Source organism: Filicampus tigris, chromosome 11 (genome assembly GCF_054856515.1).
Source record: "Filicampus tigris isolate MCC_2025a chromosome 11, RoL_Ftig_1.0, whole genome shotgun sequence".
Lineage (NCBI taxonomy): Eukaryota > Metazoa > Chordata > Actinopteri > Syngnathiformes > Syngnathidae > Filicampus > Filicampus tigris.
In genome coordinates this window covers 313,686-335,920 of record NC_141227.1, presented here as the reverse complement: position 1 = coordinate 335,920, position 22,235 = coordinate 313,686, and the positions used below count along the sequence as shown (strand labels likewise).

General features: G+C 41.7%; 1 protein-coding gene across 6 annotated transcripts in view; it reads left to right on the top strand.

The window, feature by feature from the left end:
* zswim8 (zinc finger, SWIM-type containing 8) overlaps positions 1-22,235 on the top strand; it is a 331,437-nt gene that overhangs the window by 165,119 nt on the left and 144,083 nt on the right. For all 6 annotated transcript variants that reach the window (XM_086044801.1, XM_086044798.1, XM_086044797.1 and 3 more), the window contains one exon: positions 420-1,647. In XM_086044801.1, the coding sequence (XP_085900927.1) occupies positions 420-1,647 (1,228 nt within the window). The remainder of the gene's footprint in view (positions 1-419; positions 1,648-22,235) is intronic.

The following is a 22,235-nucleotide window of genomic DNA, read 5'->3' as shown; positions in this document are numbered from 1 at the left end:
CATTTTTACATGCAAACCTATTATATAAGTGCCGATGTTAAGCTCATCCCAGTGTCTTTTTAATGGGTTCAAATCAAAATTATTCTCTAACCGTAACAACATAATTTGCATAGTAATTTAGAACATGGTGTACTGTTTGCTGGAGAATTATGTATTGCATATTAGATGGACAGCTCCCTTTGATTCTAAGATAATCAAAAAAGTCAGAATTCTGCTGGAAATATGTAAATAGCTGTTTTAGGTTTATGTAAATTCTAGGAACTTGACCACATCAAATGAAATATATTATTATTATTATTATTATTATTATTATAATTGTTATTACTATTATTATTACTTTATTGACTGAATTATGTCTTCAACATTAGAAATGTTGAAAAAAATTATGTTTAAAATGCATATTGTACCATCTCTTCTAGGCGTCTGGAACTAGCAAGTCACCTGAAGCACTGGCACCTTAAAGTCATAGAGATAGTGAAGCGCGGCCAACATCGCAAGTCCCTGGACAAGATTTTCCAGGGCTTTAAACCTGCTGTGGAGTCATGTTATTTCAACTGGCAAATGGCCTACCCTCTGGAAGGTATCACATACTGTGGTTCTGAAAAGAAGACAGCCAACTTCTGCCTGCCTAGGGGAATGCAGCAACAGAGAGCAGTAAGATATTCTGCAGGATGTATTGGAGAGCCTCCTGAACCAGGAGGAGCAGATTGTAAAGCAAAGGGAAGTGGTCAGTCTTTTCTGGAAGAGGTTGTAGTGAGGCCAAAGGAGACAATACTAACCAAAAAGAAGGCTTTTTCAGTGAATGGAGGGGGAACAATGTTGGTTCGTGTGGGAGGGGGCCTCTCACTTTCTGTGGAAGATGGAGGAGGGAAGTGCTACTACAAAGGACTAGGTAATGCCTCTGGGGGTAAGTTCAAAATGATGAAGGGCTTTGGGGAGGAGGGAATTTTAGGAGGATGTAAAAATGTAAATGCCAAACGGAGAACCAGCAGTGAGGATAGCTCTCTGGAGACGGACCTTGCTGAACTCAGCCTTGATGACGGGTACAATCTGGCTTTGGGGGCTGAGGCAAGCAACACGTTTCAGTGTATTCCCCCAGTACAAGAGATGTTTCCCTCCTCCGGTCCGCTGCTTCAAGAGTCATGCAATAATGCATGCGGCAGTATTAAGAACACAATATTGGATTCTAAACACATTAGCCTAGCTGCAGATGGCTCCCCTACTGTAAAGACTGTGCCACCCACTATACCTTTCAAAAAGACAGACATGGCTGTTTTTGATGTTTCTAGTCAATTAGAGAATCAGCCAGAACAGGACTCAGAACAGAACAAAGATGTGAACCCGGTTAACAGTGACACACCATTCGCCAGTTCATGCAATAATTTATCTTCTACAAAGCCTAAAGGCCTTGGGGAGGAAACATGTACTGGAACAGCAGCAGATAATAGAGCACATGCTGCATTTGGAATTGCTCAACAAGAATCAGAAGCAACAAATGGACTAGTTGTGTGTAAAGATGACTACCAGGTTTATTACCCGAGACCTGCTTCAGAAGAGGGAGAAGATTGCCAGCGAGTTGGCCGCCACCAAGACCAGCCGGACATCTTTGCAGGCATCAAACCATTAGAGCAGGAGGGACGCATGGAGGTAAGTTGAGCTGTATTATTTACAAGCAAGACAACGCCAGTTTTCTTAATCTTAATTTTCTGACATATAAAGGTTGAACAGTACTAGCTCAGTGACTGTTATGTGACTCTATGGTCTTAACTGTATCCAACTAGAAATGTGTGCCAGGGGTTTCACAGATAGGAAGATGCTGAGGCGGGAGCAAAGGTCACAGCGACACAATGGCCTTGCTCCAGTCACCTATCTAATTTTTTGTACAAAAGAGGTCTAATCCAAAAATCCAATTTGAGTGAATTTTAACTCACTCAACTAAAACGGGCGTTTGGCAAAATTTTATCCCCACCTATTGAACTGGCCTAAAGCACCTATCCCACTGAGCGGCGAACAATTGCAAGTGATTTGGAAGGCACCGAATGTTGTGGTTACGTCAGAGTTTGTCAGGGTTTTTTCAGTGTTGCAAATGATCGCAAAATGTTTGGTTACATTTTTTTTTTTACTTGGCCAACAGACATAAATGTTCGCCCCTCACTGTAATAGAGGCTTACCCCGTGTTTGTTTAAAACCCTTGTTGTCTTTTGGGTCAAAAGTGACCCATTACCATGTTTAGCTGTAGAAAAAAATACCTGAAACAATATTTTTCAAATTTGAAATTTTATGACTTTTCCTAAATAGACCAAATAATTAGAAAAAGGGATATTTTGTTTTTATGTTTCCATGTGGTCTGTACACCACTAGGGTACAAAGATTGTCTTATGGGTCATTTTTGACCCATGAATTATAAAAGCATGTAAACACCAGAAAAAAGTTCAAAGGGCATGCACACTCTCTCTAATACACAGATACACACACTCAAAACACACAAACATACACACACAAAACATGTCAAACTTGAATTGGACTTGCATTTGACCAGCACCTGCACTTTTGATGTGCAGTTAGCCCATCAATTTACACAAGCTGAAAAACAAAGCAAAAAAAAAACAAACTCTGACATAATAAAAAACAAATTCAGTCTCGAGGCTATAAAGATTCCCTGAATCAAAGGGCCCCTAGTTGGCTCCTTGCTTAGTCCATGAGAAGACATTTCACTATCCAAAAGTTCCTGGATGAGATATTTTCAGGCGCTCGGGAGCAGCAAGAGGATGAAGATGTATATGAAGAGGAAGATGGGAAGGAATGCATCCCAGAGGATCATGCATCTTCAGATGAAGAAGAGGAAACCCCTCAAGCTGACAGACATCCATCCATCCATCCATTATCAATACCGCTTATCCTCACAAGGGTCGCGGGGCGTGCTGGAGCCTATCCCAGCTGTCTTTGGGCAGTAGGCGGGGGATACCCTGAATTGGTTGCCAGCCAACCGTAGGGCAGCTGACAGACATTATTTGTCAAAGAACAGCAGTTCTCATCAATTTCAGACAGCAACCAGGCAAGAACAAATGCACCAAACATCACCAGGATGACTCGAGTGCCAACAAATTATTCAGCTGGTAATGTCCAGGAAATTTCACAATCTTTCTCCTGTTCATCACACTAAACATCGAAACAAAACAGAGGCCTCTGAAGTCATTGTGGAAGATATTCAAGGACCTGAATCGTGTCTTGGTCCACCCGAGGCTGCTGCTGGGTCAGTCAAAAAAGAACGTGCCGGTTCTGATCCTGAAAGTAGGAGTCCAAGACAAAAAGCTACACACCGTACATGTGAGATGTACATCTGCAAGCCCATTCTCACATGCGCACACACTGTCCAACATGTGCTAAACAGAGTTGATGTTGAAAATTGTTCGGAAAGTTCAGAAACATTTTGTTGTTTTGTTGTGTTATTAGGGAAGTATTTTTATGATTCACTTCATGAAAAGAAATATAACTGCTAACAAAAAGTTCCAGATTGTTGACTTTTTTCCCTTAACAAACAATTACTTCAGACGTAATTTCTTCAAATTGATATAACTTGCATAATAGATATTTTCCGTGTAAAAGGACATTCTTATGACAGTTGGTTTGTGTTTAAAAAGTCGTAATAATGCTCATTGATGATTGTTTATTTGTATAACAAAAATACATTATAAAAAATGAATTAAATTGTGTTGAATTGATAAATAACAGGTTGTTTCATCATGCAAAATGATTTTGGTTTTAAAATTCAATTAAGTTACTTTATGTTGGGGATTTGGTAGGGTGGTTCTTTTTTGACCCATAGGACAAGGGGGGTAAACAGAATGTTAAGATCACACAAGGGGTATGCAAAAATCCTATATGTGCGTGTGATCCCCTCTAAAGCATTTTTAACAAACGGTACACCACTCTCTTAAATGCCCCCTTAAGTGCCACTCACTTCAGGGATCAATAGTGTTGTGCAGTACATTCTGGACTCTAAACAACTCTAAACAAAGCAAAAAAAAAAAGTAGAAATAATAATAAAAATAACAACAGCTGTGAGCAGCTATAAAGGGCCCTTGCAGCCCTGGCAACTGTGGGGTACTGGCACGTTCGGATACTTGCATATTGGAATTGTTTTTTTTTAAAAATATGTACATCAGATTAAAAGCTATTTAAATCGAATATGACCTCTATAAAAGGTAGAATATTGGGCAGAATTTGAAAAGAAAATTTAAAATGGCCAATTTCCTTTTGAGTTGAGAGTAGGGATTCATTCAGAGACATTTTGTAGGTCTTGGGCTTTTATATGTGCCTCCACCATTTGCTAGATCATAATGACACGTACAGCCCCAAAAGTAGTGTTGTTTACTTGGCCCAGGCAACAGTTTTTCGTGAAAATTCCCCAAGTTTGTGTTGCAAATTGCTGAAGGCCGAAGTCTTCCCAACAAATACGATGTAAATCTGATCAACCTTCAAGCAGAAAAACTAACTAAACTAAATAAAAAAACTAGAGAATGCAATTTCTGGAGAATTTGCGAGTGAAGGCGAAAGAAGCTGAAAGAAACTAAATGAACTTGAATGAAGTGGAATAAAGTTGAATAGAGTGGAATGAGCATGAATGAAGTGGAATAAAAATGAATGAAGTTGAATAATACTGAATGAATTTGAATGATCTCTATGAAAAACTGTGGAATGCATTAAAATGATACTAAATGAAGTTGAATGAAATTTAATAAAATTGAATAAAGTTGAATTATACTGAATAATGTTGAATGATACAGAAAGAAGTTGAATAAAGTGGAATGAAGTTGAATAATACTGATTGAAGATGAATAAAATGGAATGAAGTTGAATAAAGTGGAATGACGTGGAATGAACTCCACGAAAAATATTGGAAAGAGCAGGAATTGAACCGGCGGTGCATCACTCACAACTCGGCGTGTGTACCACTACACCATCAGGGACTTAACTGGAAGAATGTAAAATTGAAATGTTGAATGTGCAAATGGGAATGAATGGCGAATTTTTTTTTAGGTTGACTAATTTGAATTTTTGGGAAGTATGAAGTTGAATGAGCTGAATGTTGTGAATTTGAAATCTGAATGGTTTAAATGTGAAGTGCTGAATGCGCCATTGGGAATGAATGGTTGAATGATTTTTGTAATGCTTTTTTTTAAAGTTAATAATTTGAATATTTGCTAAGTATGAATTGCGGGTGTGTTGAAAAGATTAATGTAAATTTAATGAACTCTATGAAAAATATTGGAATGAGCAGGAACCGAACCAGCGCTGCCCACTCACAACTCTGCGTGTGACCACTACACCATCAGGGACTTCACTGGAAGAATGTAAAAGTGAAATGTTGAATGTGCAAGTGGGACTGAACGGCGAATTTAATGTATTTTTTTAAGGTTAAATAATTTGAATTTTTGGGGAGTATGAATTGCGGGTGTGTTGAAAAGGTTAACCAATGTGAGTTGAATGAGCTGAATCTTGTGAATTTGAAATTGGAATGGTTTAAATGTGAAGTGTTGATTGTGCCATTAGGAATGAATTGTGAATGTTTAAATGGGTTTTTAAGGTTGAATAATTTTAATTTTTGGGAAGTAGGAATTGTGGATGATGTGGAATGTGAGTTGAATGACCTGAATAAAGTAGAATGAAGTTGAATGACCTCTATGAAATATTGTGGAATGAGCGGGAATCGATCCAACACAGCAAATGGGGACGTGTTGAATGTGCCATTGGAAATGAATGGTTTTTTTGTGGTGAAAAATGATGAATTTAGGGGAACCGTAAATGTTAGGGGCAAAAAAATGGAAGTTCCGATGGCATGATTTTTTTGAATAATTTGAAACCTGAACGGGGTGAATCGGATGAAGTATGTGGAAGTAGTAGAACTTTGAATTTGTCATTGGAAATGAATGGGGTTTTTGGGATGAAAAACTGGGAATTTGGGGGGAGTCATAAAAGTTAGGGGGGGAAACAAATGGACCCCCTTCACACAATAAAAATAATAATAAAGGTGAATAGTGTAGAGTAACACATTTGTGCTTCGCCTTCACACAATAAAACCTTTTTTGCTGTAGCCAGTAGGTGGCCCTATCAGTACAATAAGATAAGATAAGATAAGAATGCCTTTATTGATCCCACAGTGGGGAAATTTTCATTGTTACAGCAGCAAAGATATAGGTCACACAGGGACAGCGGCATAATGTGGCCATTAATGTATAACATTGACGGCAAACATTCGGGATCAAACCTATGTAAATATAAGCAGTAACATGTGTATATACACATGTATGTACACACCAACATACATCTACATAAAAAGTATGAGGAACACTCATTTTGGCCTGTACATAGTACAGAGGAAAAATACTCTAAGTAAGTGACAGTGCTGTAGTGAAATGTAAGGGACAGCATTGGATCAAAATAAAACTAGACTAACAGTAGTGGGGAATGTTGAGTATTGCACGGTATTACAGTAGTGGAGAATATTGGGTATTGCACGATATGAGCTCAGGTGCAGGACTGCACAATTGCACTAATGTCCACCAGTTTGTAGAGACTACACAATGTTCTTGTTAAAGAGTCTGACAGCAGCAGGCAAGAAGGAACGGCGGAATCTCTCCTTTGCAAATCGAGGGTGTAACAGTCTGTCACTGAAGGTGCTGTGGAGTGCTGTTAGGGTGCCCTGGAGGGGGTGGTCCGGGTTGCCCAGCATTGATGACAGCTTGGCCAACATCCTCCTGTCCCCCACCGAGTCCACAGAGTCCAGGGAGCAGCCCAGGACAGAGCCGCCCCTCCTGACCAGTTTGTCCGGCCGCTTCTTGTCCCGGGCCGAGACGCCGCCTGCCCAGGTGACCACTCCCTGGAAGATGACCGATGCAACCACCGAGTCATAAAAGTTCCTGAGGAGTGTCCCCTGAACCCCAAAAGACCTCAGTCTCCTGAGTAGGAAGAGTCTGCTCTGACTCTTCCTATAGTTGTCGCACCGGTCCAGTTTATTGTTCAGATGAACACCCAGGTACTTTTAAGTTGAGACTCTCTCAACATCTGTTCCCCGAATATTCACTGGTGCAGGTGAAGAGTGCTGGCGCCTACGGAAATCCACCACCATTTCTTTGGATTTCCCCGCATTGATCAGGAGGCGGTTCTGCTGGCACCAGTCCACAAAACCCTGAGTAAGTTCTCTGTACTCCCGATCATCTCCGCCTGTGATGAGGCCGACAATCACAGAGTCGTCAGAGAACTTCTGCAGGTGACAGGTAGGGGTGTTGTAGTTGAAGTCCGAGGTGTAGAGGGTGAACAGGAAGGGAGCCAAGACAGTTCCCTGTGGGGCCCCCGTGCTGCAGAGGAGCACGTCAGACACACAGTCCTGTGTCCTCACATACTGTGGCCGGTTTGTGAGGTAGTCCTGGATCCATGTGGTGAGGTGGTGCGCCACCCCCGCCCGCTCCAGCTTGTCTCCCAGTAGGGTGGGCTGGATGGTGTTGAAAACACTGGAGAAATCAAAGAACATGATCCTCACAGTGCTCCCCGCCTTCTCCAGGTGGGAGAGTGAAGTGTGGAGGAGGTAGATGATGGCATCATCCACACTGATGCCAGGCTGATATGCGAACTGGAGTGGGTCCATTGAGAAGCTCACCAGGGGGTGCAGGTGGACAAGGACCAGTCTCTCCAGGGTCTTCATCAGGTGAGACGTCAGCGCCACTGGTCTGAAGCTGTTGAGCTCCTTCGGGTGGGGGGGTCTTTGGCACCGGGACCAGGCAGGATGTTTTCCATAGCTGGGGGACCCTGCCCAGCTTCAGGCTCAGGTTGAACATGTGCTGGACAATTCCAAACAGCTGGTCTGCGCAGGATTTGAGGAGCTGGGAGCTGATGCCATCTGGACCCGCTGCCTTCCTCGCCTTCATCTTCTTCAGCTGGTTCCTCACCTGAGATGTTGTGAAGGCCAAGGCTGGGCAGGGCGGAGTGGTGGCTATCTGGTGTAGCTGGGAGCTGGAGACTGTGGAGAAAAGGGGGGAGGGGGTGACACACCCAGCAGGAGGAGTAGGCGGAGGCTGCAGCAGGAGAGACTGAGTGGAGGCAGGCATCTGATCGAACCTATTGAAAAAGAGGTTCAGCTCATTTGCCCACTGCAGGTCCCCCCCAGTCCGGGTCTTGGGTTGTGCGTGGCCTGAGATGGTCTTCAGGCCCCTCCAGACTCCCCTGGCGTTATTCTGCAGCAGCTGCTCCTCCATCCTCTTCCTGTAGGACCTTTTCCCCGCTCTGATCTTCCTCCTCAGCTGGCGCTGCACAGTCTTCCGCTCCTCTATGTTGCCTGACGCAAAAGCCCTCCTCTTCTCCTTCAGGAGAGCTTTTATGTCTGGTGTGATCCAGGGTTTGTTGTTGGAGAAACATCTTACTGTCCTGGTGGGTATGGTGTTCTCCATGCAGAAATTTATATCGTCTGTAACAGTGTCCGTTAGACTACTATTGTCTTCCCCGTGAGCATCGCTGAATACTTCCCACACAGTTGTGCTGAAGCAGTCCTTTAAGGCCTCCTCGGCCTCTCCAGACCATCTCTGAACCGTGCGGGTCACAGCTGGCTGCCTGCGGACCAGAGGTTTGTACACAGACTGGAGAGCCACCAGGTTGTGATCAGCTTTGCCCAGCGGGGGGAGGGGCAGTGATGTGTATGCCTCCTTGGTGTTGGCATAGAAAAGGTCCAGTGTTTTATTGTCTCTGGTGTGGCAGGTGACATACTGTGTGAATAAAGGCAGAGAGGAGGAAGGGGAGGTATGATCGAAGTCACCAGAGATGAGTATCAGGGCATTTGGGTGCTGTGTTTGTAGCCTGCTCACTGCTGCAGTCAAGACATCACAGGCTGTGTCGCCGCTGGCAGCTGGTGGGACGTAGACGGTCACCGCGATCACATGACTAAACTCTCGCGGGATGTAGAATGGCCTCATGCCAACAGCTAGCAGCTCGATATCCCTGCTGCAAAGCTGCTCCTTAATCGTGATGTGCCCAGGATTACACCATCTATCGTTCACAAACACAGCCAGCCCTCCTCCTTTCCTCTTTCCACTCTCCAGCGTCCTGTCCGCGCGTGTGATTTGGAAGCCGTCCAATTCTACGACCATGTTCGGCGTTAGCGCTGTTAGCCACGTCTCCGTGAATAGCATCAGGCTAGCCTCCCGGGAGTCCCTCTCATGCCGGGTGAGCGCCGCTAGCTCGTCCATCTTGTTGGGGAGCGATCTAACATTCCCCATGATAACAGACGGGAGGACGGGATGGTATTGTCTCCTCCTTTCCCGGCGTTTAACCCCCGCACGAGATCCCGTCTCTTCCTCCTCAGCTCACGGGGGATGTCGGGTCTCGCCCCGGGAGCCGGCGCAGGGTTAGCACGGAGTGCTAACAGCTGATTCCGGCTGTCAACAATGGGGGCGCGGCTCCGAGCCAAGTCGCCGGACACGATCGCGCAAAAAATAGCAATCAGCAGCAGCAAGAATACCGCAGTTTGGGTGTCCATTGCTACGCAAGTTACGACTATCAACTATATGAAAAAGGTTTGAGTTAGAGTAATATTAAGGAACAAAAACACACGAAAAGGCTCACCGATGAGCCGGAGCTACTGTAGCGGGCTGCCACTCGCGCGGCGCCGGAACCGGAACGAAATAAATATAGGTTTGTAGATGTCTTCAGGCCTTATTCTCTCATCAAATGTAAGAAATCTTTAAAAGAAATGTGTGCCAATTTGCAGCAGAGTTTGTAGTCAAGGTGATGTAAAAATTTTAAAGTAAATTCAAAATGATGGACTTCCTGTTAGTTTTAATACATGGCACCAAGAGACGTTTTTCTAGGTCTTGGGCTGTTGCATATGCCACAAATTTTTCGTAGATCTAGATGAAATGTACAACCGGGTCTGATTTTAAAAAAATAAATAAATACTAAGGGGCGCTAGAGACACATTTTTTGGTGGAAAAATTGCACAACAAAATAATAAAATATTATGGCGTCTATCAGGTTAACTGCTGGCAGTAAAACAATTTTTAAAAAAAATCTAATTTCCTTTAGCCAGTAGGTGTCGGTAGCAGTACGTTAAAAATGTATAGATGTTTTCAGGCCGCGACTGTCATCAAATGTGAGAAATCTTGAGAAGAAATTATCATGTGGATCAAGTTACAGCAGCTTTTGTAGTCTAGGTGAGTTTTGAGTTAATTCAAAATGGCGGACTCTCTGTTAGGTTTAGCATATGGTTACATATGATTGGTCATTTCTTATTACCCTTGTATTTTCCAAAAATGTTTACTCACTTTCTGGTGCAATATTTTTTATGTCTTTCATTATTGTGTTGTCGAGTGGTGTGTTTTCATATGTTATTTGATTTAGTTAAAGTGTATCATTAATGCCAATAGCTTGTTCTTTTGCTAGTTTGTGTGTGTGTTTTCTCTTATCACTGTTCTGCATGCACATGAATCATACAAAAATGTAACTTTTTTTTGTTACTTTTAAAATAACTCCAGGTTTCATCCTCGAACTTAGATAAATTTCTGCTGCTTGCATGTCTGCTTGTTCTAATAGGCTTGTATCATTTTCTATTTGTATGCCACCAACTCAGTCATTCTTTACAATTTGTCTGTTTTCAGACTTATGTAGTCTTGTTGAACTTTCTACATTTCCTTTCTGAGGATATTAATTGTTCTTTTTCCTTCTCTACACATTCTCATGTCCTCTTCACATTCCTTTTCTCTTCAGGCTTTGTTTACGTTCTTGTTGTCTAAGTGTTATTTTATTATGAAAAGTACTTCCCGTTTCTGCTCACCTTGTTCAACTATTCTACTTTGCCACAATTCCAGCAAACTTCTGCATTTAGTTTTTCAAAACTCTCCTCTTCTCCTGTGAACACGGCCTCTGCCGCGTCCTCTGCTTCTCCCACCATTTCTAGGATAACACACTTCCTCTTTTCTTTCATTACACCAGAATGTCTCTGTTTTCCTCCCTACATTATTTTTCTTTTTATTTTGCAAGCTTTTAGTGGCCAGGTTTACATCACGATAATTAATCCACTCTTCTCACATCTCTTTTGTAAGGTGTTCTTCTACTTCTACTGCTTTTACAGACTCAGCTTTTAACCAGGGTCTGTAAACGAGAATTGTTCTGCCTTGGCGCAGGGTTAGACAAGAGAGGAGCAGAGGCCTCAGGGGCCCCTCCCTGTTGTCTTCGGACCCGCTCAAGGCTCATTATCTGAATTTCTTACAAACAGCCTTTGTTTAGCATCTACTTGACCTTTTTTCTTTTTCATTTTCTGGGCTCCAACTGCCCATTTAATGGCTTCTGCTATTTCCTTATCTAATTTCTCCTGTGTCTATTGTACTATTGTACAAAGACAATCTGTACTATTTTCTTTTTGTTCCCTGTCTTTTTTATGATTGTATGATTGATTCCTGTACACTTTTTGTGTAAAAACTGACCATTAAAGCCATATTCAGTTAACCATGTGTCTAAATATATTGATCAGGATCCTGTTTTTCAACAAACTTACAATCCTTAAACTGCATCCTGGCCTTAATTTTACTACCTATTATCCCCATTTATAGATAATTTAGTTCAGTTTGTTAACACCTATGGTGTTCTAAAAAGTGGTTTCTTATCAGTAGGACAGCAATTGAAATTTTCTGTTGTGGTAATTCCCACTTCAACCTCTTCAGGTGGAGAATTCTTGCCTCTGTATCCACACCAGTTTGCTGTTTACAATCCTACTGTGATGGCAGATGGTTACATTTAAATAACTTGACCAACCTCACCTTGGTGCTCTCAGGCCCTTTCAGCAGTCCGACTCGCTCCTCCTAGTCCAACTTAAATTGATCGATGTTGTTGCGTGGCGATCCTCACGTGCACAGTATTGTTTAAACAAAACTTGCTTGCAGCCCCACTGGCATGCGTTTGAGTGATAAATAAATAATCAAGAAAAGCGGCAGCATATGGCAAACTCAACTATTTGGATGCGGTCGAAAACTGTTTGTTGTGCCAGTACCAAAAAACACACCTGCCGTGTGATTACTGGGACAGATATAGTGCCAGGAAATGGGAATGCTGGGAAGGGGCGTAGACCCAGTTGCGCATATGAGCAAAACATTTCATCATAAATGTCCAGAATACAACATAATGTGTTAGCAATTAAAGGGGTGTCCAATATATAACTCAAGAAATATGGCTCCTACACCCTGAATTGTTCTTGTAGGAAAACAAAACAATTACCAATTACAAATACAAGGAGCCAATACTACAAACTTTAGTTAATTAACAACCTAGCAAAAACAACAAAATAACACTAAGTTTCAAAGGTTACATAGCCCATTTATGTCCATAACAAGGAAACCTATCTTTTTTCTTGGCACCAGTGTTAATGTCCGTGCAGAAAGAGAAAGAACAAGAGAAACAAAAAAAAGGAATACTGTATATGTAACAGTATATACAACTCTTGGTGTGAAGGGGAAATGCGTCTTCTAGTCAAGGGCTTCCACCAACAGGCAAAGCAGCAAGAAGCCTTATGACAGTCCTGATTTGCCTCTCCCAAACACCACCATGATGGGAATCTGATGGTGGGTTGAAAGTCCATGTGATGCCTTTCTTAAGCAGACTGTCCTGAATGATGGCATCATCGAGAATCTGAATTGCCTCCTTGAGTTCCTTTTCCGCTCTGACTAGATTTGTGCCATTATCTGAGCGCATAAATTTAACTTGATCTTGAGCCTTCAAAGGGCATTTATGCAAGAGTGTGTCCAGTGAATCTGCCACTTGCAGATGAACAGCTCTTAATGTTGAGACATGTAAAGATAACTCCATATCTTTTAACATTTTTTCAACCACACTTGACCTCAAATGGACCAAAGAAATCCACACCAACATTAGTAAAGGGAGGGTGATCTGGGCTCATACGTTCGACAGGGATATCTGCCATGCGCTGCTCCCCTCTGATTCCACTCAATTTTCTACATACGACACACTTAGCCACCAGCTTTCTTATGGCTGCATTTGCGCTTAGAACCCAGTATTTTCCTCTAAGCCACTGTGTCCTGCATCCTCATGGACTTTTCTGATGATGATCCATGTAACTGGATGTTTCTTGGAGAGAATAACTGGGTACTTGGCTTCTGATGGCATTGCAGATCTACTTAATCCGTCACCGACCCTTAACACACCATCCTGAAGAACTCGGGACAGTTTATGGAGGTGGCTGCTCCTTTTGACAATACAACCCATACGCAATGCTGCAATCTCTTCTGAAAAGGCCTTTTGCTGGCATAGCTTTATGATTTCAATTTTTGCAAGTGCAAGTTCCTTTACTGTTGTCCAGTTCGTTTCCTTGAATTTCAGATTGGTATTTCAGTGTTTCTTCCTTAGGGTTTGCATCCTCTTTGGTTGGATTTTGATTATTGTTCTTAGCACACTTCTGTTTTAGCACATTTTTGATTCTCAGAATCCAAGCAATTGCCCTTTTGCGTCGGTGCCAATCAGAAAAATGGTTGAAAAGACAATTAGTTACAGGCCAAGTATCCTCAGGTTGCATTAGAAAGTTTGTTCCTGAAATCCAGTCCTTATCTGTCAGGTAAGTACTTACACTGATGCCTCGGTATGCACAGTCCGCGGGGTTCAAATCAGTGCTTGCATATTTCCATTGAGACATATCAGAGATTGCTTGTGTGGCAGTCACTCTATTTGCAATGAAAGTGTGAAACCTGGTACTTCTGTTGTTGATGTATTTTAACACCGAGGTGCTATCAGTGCAGAATATGGGGCACTTAATCGACAGTTATAGCCCGCATCATTTTGTCCACTCGAGCAGCTAATGCAGCAACGGTCAACTCCAATTGAGGTATGGTAACCGGCTTTAATGGAGCGACCCGGGCCTTGACAATGATAAATGAACAATGGATTTGATGCATACTGTTTTTCAACAACAAATAGGTCACAGCCGGTTTCGCTTGCATCGGCAAAATGATGATGTTGTGCCAAAAGTACTTCTCCAAGGCCATGTGGCTTGATGCATCTCCTTCACTTGAAAGTTTGACAGCTGTTCCAATTCCATAAGCCATTTGTGCCAATTTTTGGCGTTGTCCTCTGGGATACCTTCATTCCATCCAAGTTTTCTTCTGTTTAGCTCTTGCAGAATCTGTTTTGCAGGGAGAACGACGTGTGCCAGGAATCCAAGAGGGTCATATATGGAACTCACCATCGACAGAATACCTCTTCGGGTAAGTGGTCTGTCTTGGATGGCCAATTTAAACTGCAGCGAATCAGATTCCACACACCATTGAATCCCTAGGGCCCTTTCCACCGGCAGCACATCTTAATCCAAATCGAGATGCTTTATCTCTTTGGCCCTCATTTCCTCTGGAATCGAAGCAATGATAGCTCTATTGTTACTGACCCATTTGGTGAGTCTGAAGCCCCCTTTTGCACACAGGACAGAGAGATCTTCTACGAGTTTTGCAGCATGATCCTCAGTTGCCACAGACTTCAGACAGTCATCTACATAGAAATTCTTTAATACAGTTTGAACTGCTTCAGGTCAAACCAATCATCTCCATAATCCGTTGTGCATCGCCTCAATGCATAGTTGTCCAAAACGCTAGCCATAAACTTAGTGTACTCCTCATAGAACTGAGGAGACTTGATTAGCTTCTTTTTAAGGCTGAGGGCTCGCTGCTCCCCAACACAGCGGTTGTTGGGGAACTTAACATCTTCATTCCTAAGTGGCAAAGGAATGCTGAAGTGAACGTTAGCCACTTTGGTTGACTTGGAAAGACGTTCCATAAAAATATAGTCCTCTGCTGACATTTCCAGCTGCTCCTCATGCTGTCTTTCAGCGGTCTTTATTTTGATTTGTTGTGTTGGATTCAGTAAAGTCATATATGTTTAGTTCTTGTAGAAGCTCATCGAGTCGACCAATGGAGATTCTGTGTGACATGAATGTTGGCTGACCATTGGCTGAGGTAGACTCCTTTTGTAGAGGCCCATTAATGGTCCAGCTTAACGTTGTCTTCACAGAGTATGAACCATCCCCCTGGCTGTTAATTATCATCCATGGTTCCATGGCCTTTTGAACATTTGATCCAATTAAGAGACCAATGCCTGCAGCGATGCGATGTAGATGTACCTGCTGTAGATATGGCCACTCAACCACATACTCCTAGGTGGGGATATTTTCCTTAGACACAGGTATCCTCTTTTGTGTGAAGACATCCGCAAGTTCCACCAATGAGTTGACATCCGCACTACATACCTCCATTCCAGATATCATGAAGGAACTGACAACGTCTTCTTTATTCATTGTTTTGAGAAGAATGTCGTTTTTTCTTCCTGTGACCTTGAGATCTCTGAGCAGTGCCTTGGTGCAAAAAGTAGCAGTGCTTCCTGTGTCAAGAAAGGCGTAGTGTGATTGCTTTTTCTTCATTTTAACCTTGACTGGCATGATAGCCAAGATGCAGTCAGAATTTCCAGCCCCTGTAGGGTTCTCCACTAATGTGCTCGTCAAAGTCTTACTTTTACTTTCAAGCTTTCCATTAATGTGGAGTATTGTGGGATGCTTCAGAGAGCATACACAACAGGAAATCTTCAGTGTACACCCTTTACTCATATGTCCCGGTGACAGGCAGCCAAAACAAATGCCTTTGCGTTTCAAAAATTCAATGTTGCCCATCTGTGGTTTTTTGTTGAGTTTATTACAAATGTCCAAATTGTGCTCTCCTTGACAGAATAAACATGACTTGACAACAGCAGTAGCTCACTTTCCACAATCTTCTTTAATGGGTGTGATACTTGCTGTGAAACCACTTTTCCTCTCTTATATGCGAGCATTTATTTGGTGTATGACTGGTTGAAAGGATTTTCTTTCAGAGTAAACAGGTGTTTTTCTTTAAATTACCAAACACAGGATTTAAGATAATTCTTGTTTGTTGATCTAAAAAATCAGCAAGTTCCTTAAACCTAGCCTTCGTTTGGTTTTCTCCTGCAGCTCAAATACAGTTCTTCTCCATTTCTCCCTCAGTTTATATGGAAGTTTAGCTAGAATGGCTTTCATTGTACTTGGATTGTCCATCTCCTCCATGTACTGTATGCTGCTCATTATCCTGCAGCATCCTGTTAAGAATATGGAATAGGCTTTTAGGGCTGCAGCATCTCCAGGCTTGATTGTAGGCCAACTGAGAGCCTTTTCAATGTGGGCTGTGGCGATTTGAAATTCATCACCATAATATTTTTCCAGGAGTCTTTTGGCCTCCTTATATCCTGTTGAAGCATCCATATGTTGACAGCTTCGGACCAGTTCTCTTGCTTGCTGATTGGTAAATTGTCAGCCTGTCCCTGCAGTTGTCTGTTCTATCCTTGATACCATGTTCAAAGCCACGTATGAAGAACCAGCATTCCAATGAATCACCTTTAAATGTCGGGATGCTTAGAGGCGGTAATGATGACAACTTCTGTACCTTTATCAATACTTCTGTAATAACATTTTTATTTTGCAAGACATCTGTGAAACGGTTTACGTCGGCAGGTTTGTTGTTTCCGTTAGGCCCAACATTGCCTCTTCCATCGGACCTCCGAACGACCATGATAGTTTCAGGTTTTTGTGATATTTCCTTTTGCTGTTCATGAGGCCCAACTGTGATGTCCATCATGAGGTCATGTGGTTACAGTTTGAAGTGGGTTTTCTTTTGACAACAACAGGTATGTCCTCAGTTTTGGTTGTCAAAAATAACGCGCTAAATTGACAGCCCTAAAATAAATATTTGCAAAATAACCGCCTGAATATTCATTTTACTTGGTTAATCGATCTTCTGCTCCTGAACCTTTGCGCACATACAGTGTTTGCCAATCAGGGCTGGGAAGCCATTTTCAACTTTATGCAGGACTGTAAGCTGCCATCTTATTGATAAAAATAAATGGTGTGTATGTGTTCATATTACATTATAAATGCAACCTCAGTCCCTTTTCTTGTGTAAATATAATTGTGCCGCTAAAGTGACGGTCGACGTTACTCACGGCGTTGTGTTTACGGAAGTAAATATGGTGCAGTGTCTGGGAATTTCGACGGTGGAGCGGTTTGGTCAGAAGTAGAAATACATTACAGTAAATATTCTCTAGTAAGGAATTATATATGCATTGTCCAATCTTTCCTTATAACAGAATTTCCTTATGTGGGAAAAGCGACTACGGTACATGTCCTGTATGAACGTGCAAGTATGTTAACAACGTACATTTGTTGTGTGGGATTCATTCTTTGCTGTATGAAAATGTTTATCTGCGTATCATACAGTTTTGTTGCTAATTGCAAGTAGCTGTCCCATTGATCATAACTGATGTCTGGTGATACAAAAGGACACATTGATTTACACCACTGTACCGTCTTGGACGCTCCGATAGCTTCAGGTCATGGTGGAGGAAAGGCGACTGTTTTAAAAACAATTTTAAATGTAATCAGTATATATTCGCCACATCGTTCACCAGCTTTGAGGGCATTTTCTTTGAAGTTGCCAGTTCCGTCCCTGTGCTCTGCGCTGTCATCTACTGTCCTTGCAAATATAACAAGAAGTTTCTGATTGACTTTTCGAATCCATCCATCCGTTATCTATACCGCTTATCCTCACAAGGGTCGCGGGCGTGCCGGAGCCTATCCCAGCTGTCTTTGGGCAGTAGGCGGGGGACACCCTGAATTGGTTGCCAGCCAATTGCAGGGCACACATAGACAAACAAACAACCACACTCACAATCACACCTAAGGGCAATTTAGAGTGTCCAACCAACTTACCATGCATGTTTTTGGAATGTGGGAGGAAACCGGAGTTCCCGGAGAAAACCCATGCAGGCACGGGGAGAACATGCAAACTCCACACAGGGAGACCGGAGCCGGGATCGAACCCACGACCTCTGAACTGTGAGGTGGACGTGCGAACCAGTCGACCACCGTGCCTGACTTTTCGAATCTTCTTGCCGAAATCATGCTGCAATCTGATTGTATGCTATTTATGGGGGACTTTAATATTCATGTGTGCTGGCAAAGGATTTAAGACTCATTGACTCTTTCAATTTGGTGCAGTGGGTGTCTGGCTCCACTCACAAGCAAGGACACACATTGGACCTTGTCCTTACTTTTGGTGTATCAGTCTAAAATTTGAAAGTATTGGACAATGTGCTTTCTGATCATATGACAGTGGTCTTTGATTTAATGCTTTCCAATACTGTTAGAGCTAATGCTAGCGAGCGCAGGGGCAGAGTAACTCGGTTCCATTCATCCTGCCTTAACATCTTGGACTCTGTGGCTCCATTAAAAATATGCGGCAAAAAATTAGACCGGAGCCATTGTTTAATGAGAGTACTCGTGCAGCTAGGCAGGAATACCGCAGAGCTGAACACAGGTGGAAAAGAGACAGGCTGCAGGTCTCTTATCAAATCCTAAAGGACTGTTGGCATCATTACCAAAGAAAGGTGAAGGAGTCCAAGAGAGACTGTTTTGTCAAGTCTGATTCAGGAAAATCTTCATAATCCACATGCTTTATTTAAAACAATTGAATCTGTAGTGAAGCCCTGTCAACGGATTTGCACGGACTCGTCCCCTGAAATATGCAATAGATTTTTGCAGTTTTTTTTTTGTTGACAAGGTTGCTACAGCTAGAGCTCATGTTTTGAATGCCACATTTGACCCCTCTGTCCACGTCCCTTCTTCCGCAGTGTTTCCTTGGCATTTTTGGAGGATGTGGTTTTCCATATTAAGCAATCTGGCCTCCCACATGACTCTGTTCCTCCACACTTCTTTGAGGAGATTCTTTGAGTATCGATAAATCGGTTTTGGCAATTATAAACAGCAATCTGTCTTCTGGTGTCGTCCTCCAATATTTTAAACATGCTGTTGTGCAACCCCTGCTTAAGAAACCTGGGCGTGATCAAGGTGTGCTGTCAAATTTTAGACCCATTTCCAAGCTGCCTTTTATTTCTAAAATTCTGGAAAAAGTGGTGCACTCACAGTTAAAATATTTCTTGGATGAACACAATGTCATGGAGTTTTTCCAGTCAGGCTTCAAGAAGATGCATAGCACAGATACGTGCCCTGGTACGTGTTTATAATGACATCCTCTTGGCAAATGACACTGGAGACTATGTATGTCTTGTTTTATTGGATTTGACTGCAGCATTCGATACTGTAGACCACAGTATTATTTTAACTCATTTGCAACACCAAGTGGGTATTAGTGGAAGTGCTCTAGAGTGGTTTAGATCCTCTTTGGCTAGCAGGACTTTTTCTGTTAGCCTAGGTTCCACGGAGTCCAGCTCTGCCCCTCAAATGGTGTTCCCCAGAGGTCTATTTTGGGGCCCTTGCTGTTCTCGTTTTTGCTGCCCCTGGGTTCCATCCTGAGAAAACACGGTATTTCCTTCCACTGCTATGCAGATGACTGTCAAATCTATGACCTGCTGAGCAAAAAAGACACATTCTCCATAAGACCACTTTTGTCCAGCCTAGAGGACATCAAAGCCTGGGTGTCACTAAATTTCTTAAATTTCAATGAAAAGAAAACAAAAGTCATGGTGTTCGGTCCCAGTGGCTTGCTACATCCCACCCTGTTGCCCTTGGCCCCCTGGCACCAGATCTAAAGCCAACAATCTCAAACTTTGGTTTCAAAATAGACAGTGATCTTAAATTGGACCAGCAAATCAGCACTGTTGTAAGGTCCAACTTCTTTCATCTTAGACAGCTGTCAAAGGTAAAGCCCCTCCTTTCTCATCATCACTTAGAAACAGTCATCCATGCTTTGTTACATCTCGGCTAGATTACTGTAATGCACTTTATGTCGGTCAGTCCTCTCTGAAATGTCTCCAGTTGGTCCAAAATGCTGTTGCTCACCTCCTAACCGGAGGTCGGTAGATGGAGCACATAACACCAATTCACCAATCCTCCCTTCACTGGCTCCCAGTGCACTTTAGGGTTCAATATGATATTCTTCTATTTGTTTTTAAGTCATTAAATGGCCTCGTCCTGGCATACCTCTCCGAGCTCCTCCACTCCTACGCACCTTCCGCAGCTTCAGTTCTGCGGACCAGTTGCTGCTTGAGGTGCAGAGGACTAAGCAGAGCCTCAGAGGGGATCCAGCCTTCTCTGTTGCTGGTCTTTCCCTTTGGAATGACCTTCCATTGGATGTTAGGCAAGCCCCCTGTCTGTCTATGTTTAAAACCCATTTGAAGACACATTTCTATTCGTTGGCTTTTGATCTGACCTGAGACTGACACATTTTCGGCTGTTTTCCAGTGTCTATTGTATGTAGTGTTTTGTGTTCATGTATTGATTTCAGTTGTTGCATTATGGCTATTTTTGTTATTGTGTAAAGTGCCTTGTTACAGCTGTAGCTGTTGTGAAATGCGCTATATAAATAAAATTATATATATATATATATATATATATATATATATATATATATATATATATATATATATATATATATATATATATATATATATATATATATATATATATATATGTATATATATATATATATGTATATATATATATATATATATATATATATATATATATATGTATATATATATATATATATATATATATATATATATATATATATATATATATATATATATATATATATATATATATATAGGCGGCACGGTGTCGACTGGTTAGCACGTCCGCCTCACAGGTCAGAGGTCGTGGGTTCGATCCCGGCTCCGGTCTCCCTGTGTGGAGTTTGCATTTCTCCCCGTGCCTGCGTGGGTTTTCTCCGGGTACTCCGGTGTCCTCCCACATTCCAAAAACATGCATGGTAAGTTGATTGGATACTCTAAATTGTCCCTAGGTGTGATTGTGAGTGCGGATGTTTGTCTCTGTTTGCCCTGTGATTGGCTGGCAACCAATTCAGGGTGTCCCCCGCGTACTACCCAAAGACAGCCGGGATATATGTATATATACATAATATATATATTTATATATATATATATACATATATATATATATATATATATATATATATATACATAATATATATATATATATATTATGTATACATATATGTATATGCATATATATATATATATATGTATATATATGTATATATAATGTATATATATATATATATATATATATAATGTATGTATATATATATATATATATATATATATATATATGTATATATGTATATATATATATGTACTTACATTAGATAAGTCGAAGCCTGAAGACACCTATGAACTTTTTTTTTTTCATCGTAGTGGTAGCGCCACCTACTGGCAAAAGGAAGTACATGTTTTATTCTTTGACGTTTTTCTCCTCGCAGGTGAACCATATCTACCTCATAATTGCTCTGAAGACTGTGTAGACCTTCTTGATGTTAAAATACGAAGTTTGTGATTTTTCATGAAAAGCTGTCGCCATGGCGACGGACAGTTCTCCAATAAAATAATCATCAATATTTTTTCTTTTTTATTGTGCAATTTTGGAAAAATATGGCTCACTAGTGCCCCCTAGAAAAAAAAATCAGCCCTGGTTGCACTTTTGACTTACATTTACGGAAATTTGGTGAATGTAACAGTTCATGGCCAACAAAAAAGTCTCTTGGACCCATATGGTGAACCTAACAGGTAGTCCGCCATTTTCAATTTACAATTCGGGGTCACATTTACAGTAGTTTAAAAGCTTCTGTAATGTGATCCACATATTGTCTTGTCAAAATTTCACACATTTAATTAGTCTATTGCTGAAGACATCTACAAACTTACTTTTCATCCTAGTGGTAGCGCCACGTACTGGCTAAAAGAAGTACATGTTTTTTTTTGTTTTTTTTTCCCCTGGCAAGTTATCCAGATCTACCTCATATTTGCTCGGAAGAATGTTTAGGCCTTCATGATGTTAAAACACGAAGTTTGAGATTTTTTACCAAAAGCTGTTGCCATGGTAACGCCCATTTTGCCCATAAAACAATGAGAACTCATGAAACTTTGCACACATAGAAGGCCTGGTAAATTCATCAATATTTAATTAATTGTGCAATATTTAAAGGTGGCTCACTAACGCCCCCTATTGAGTTTAAAAAAACATCTCCGGTTGTATGTTTCACCGACATCAACAAAAAGTTGGTAGCATATGTAACAGAAAGAGACCTACAACAAAGCCCCTTGGTGCCATATGCTAAACTTAACAGGAGGTCCGCCATTTTGAATTATTTTAAAGTTTGGCT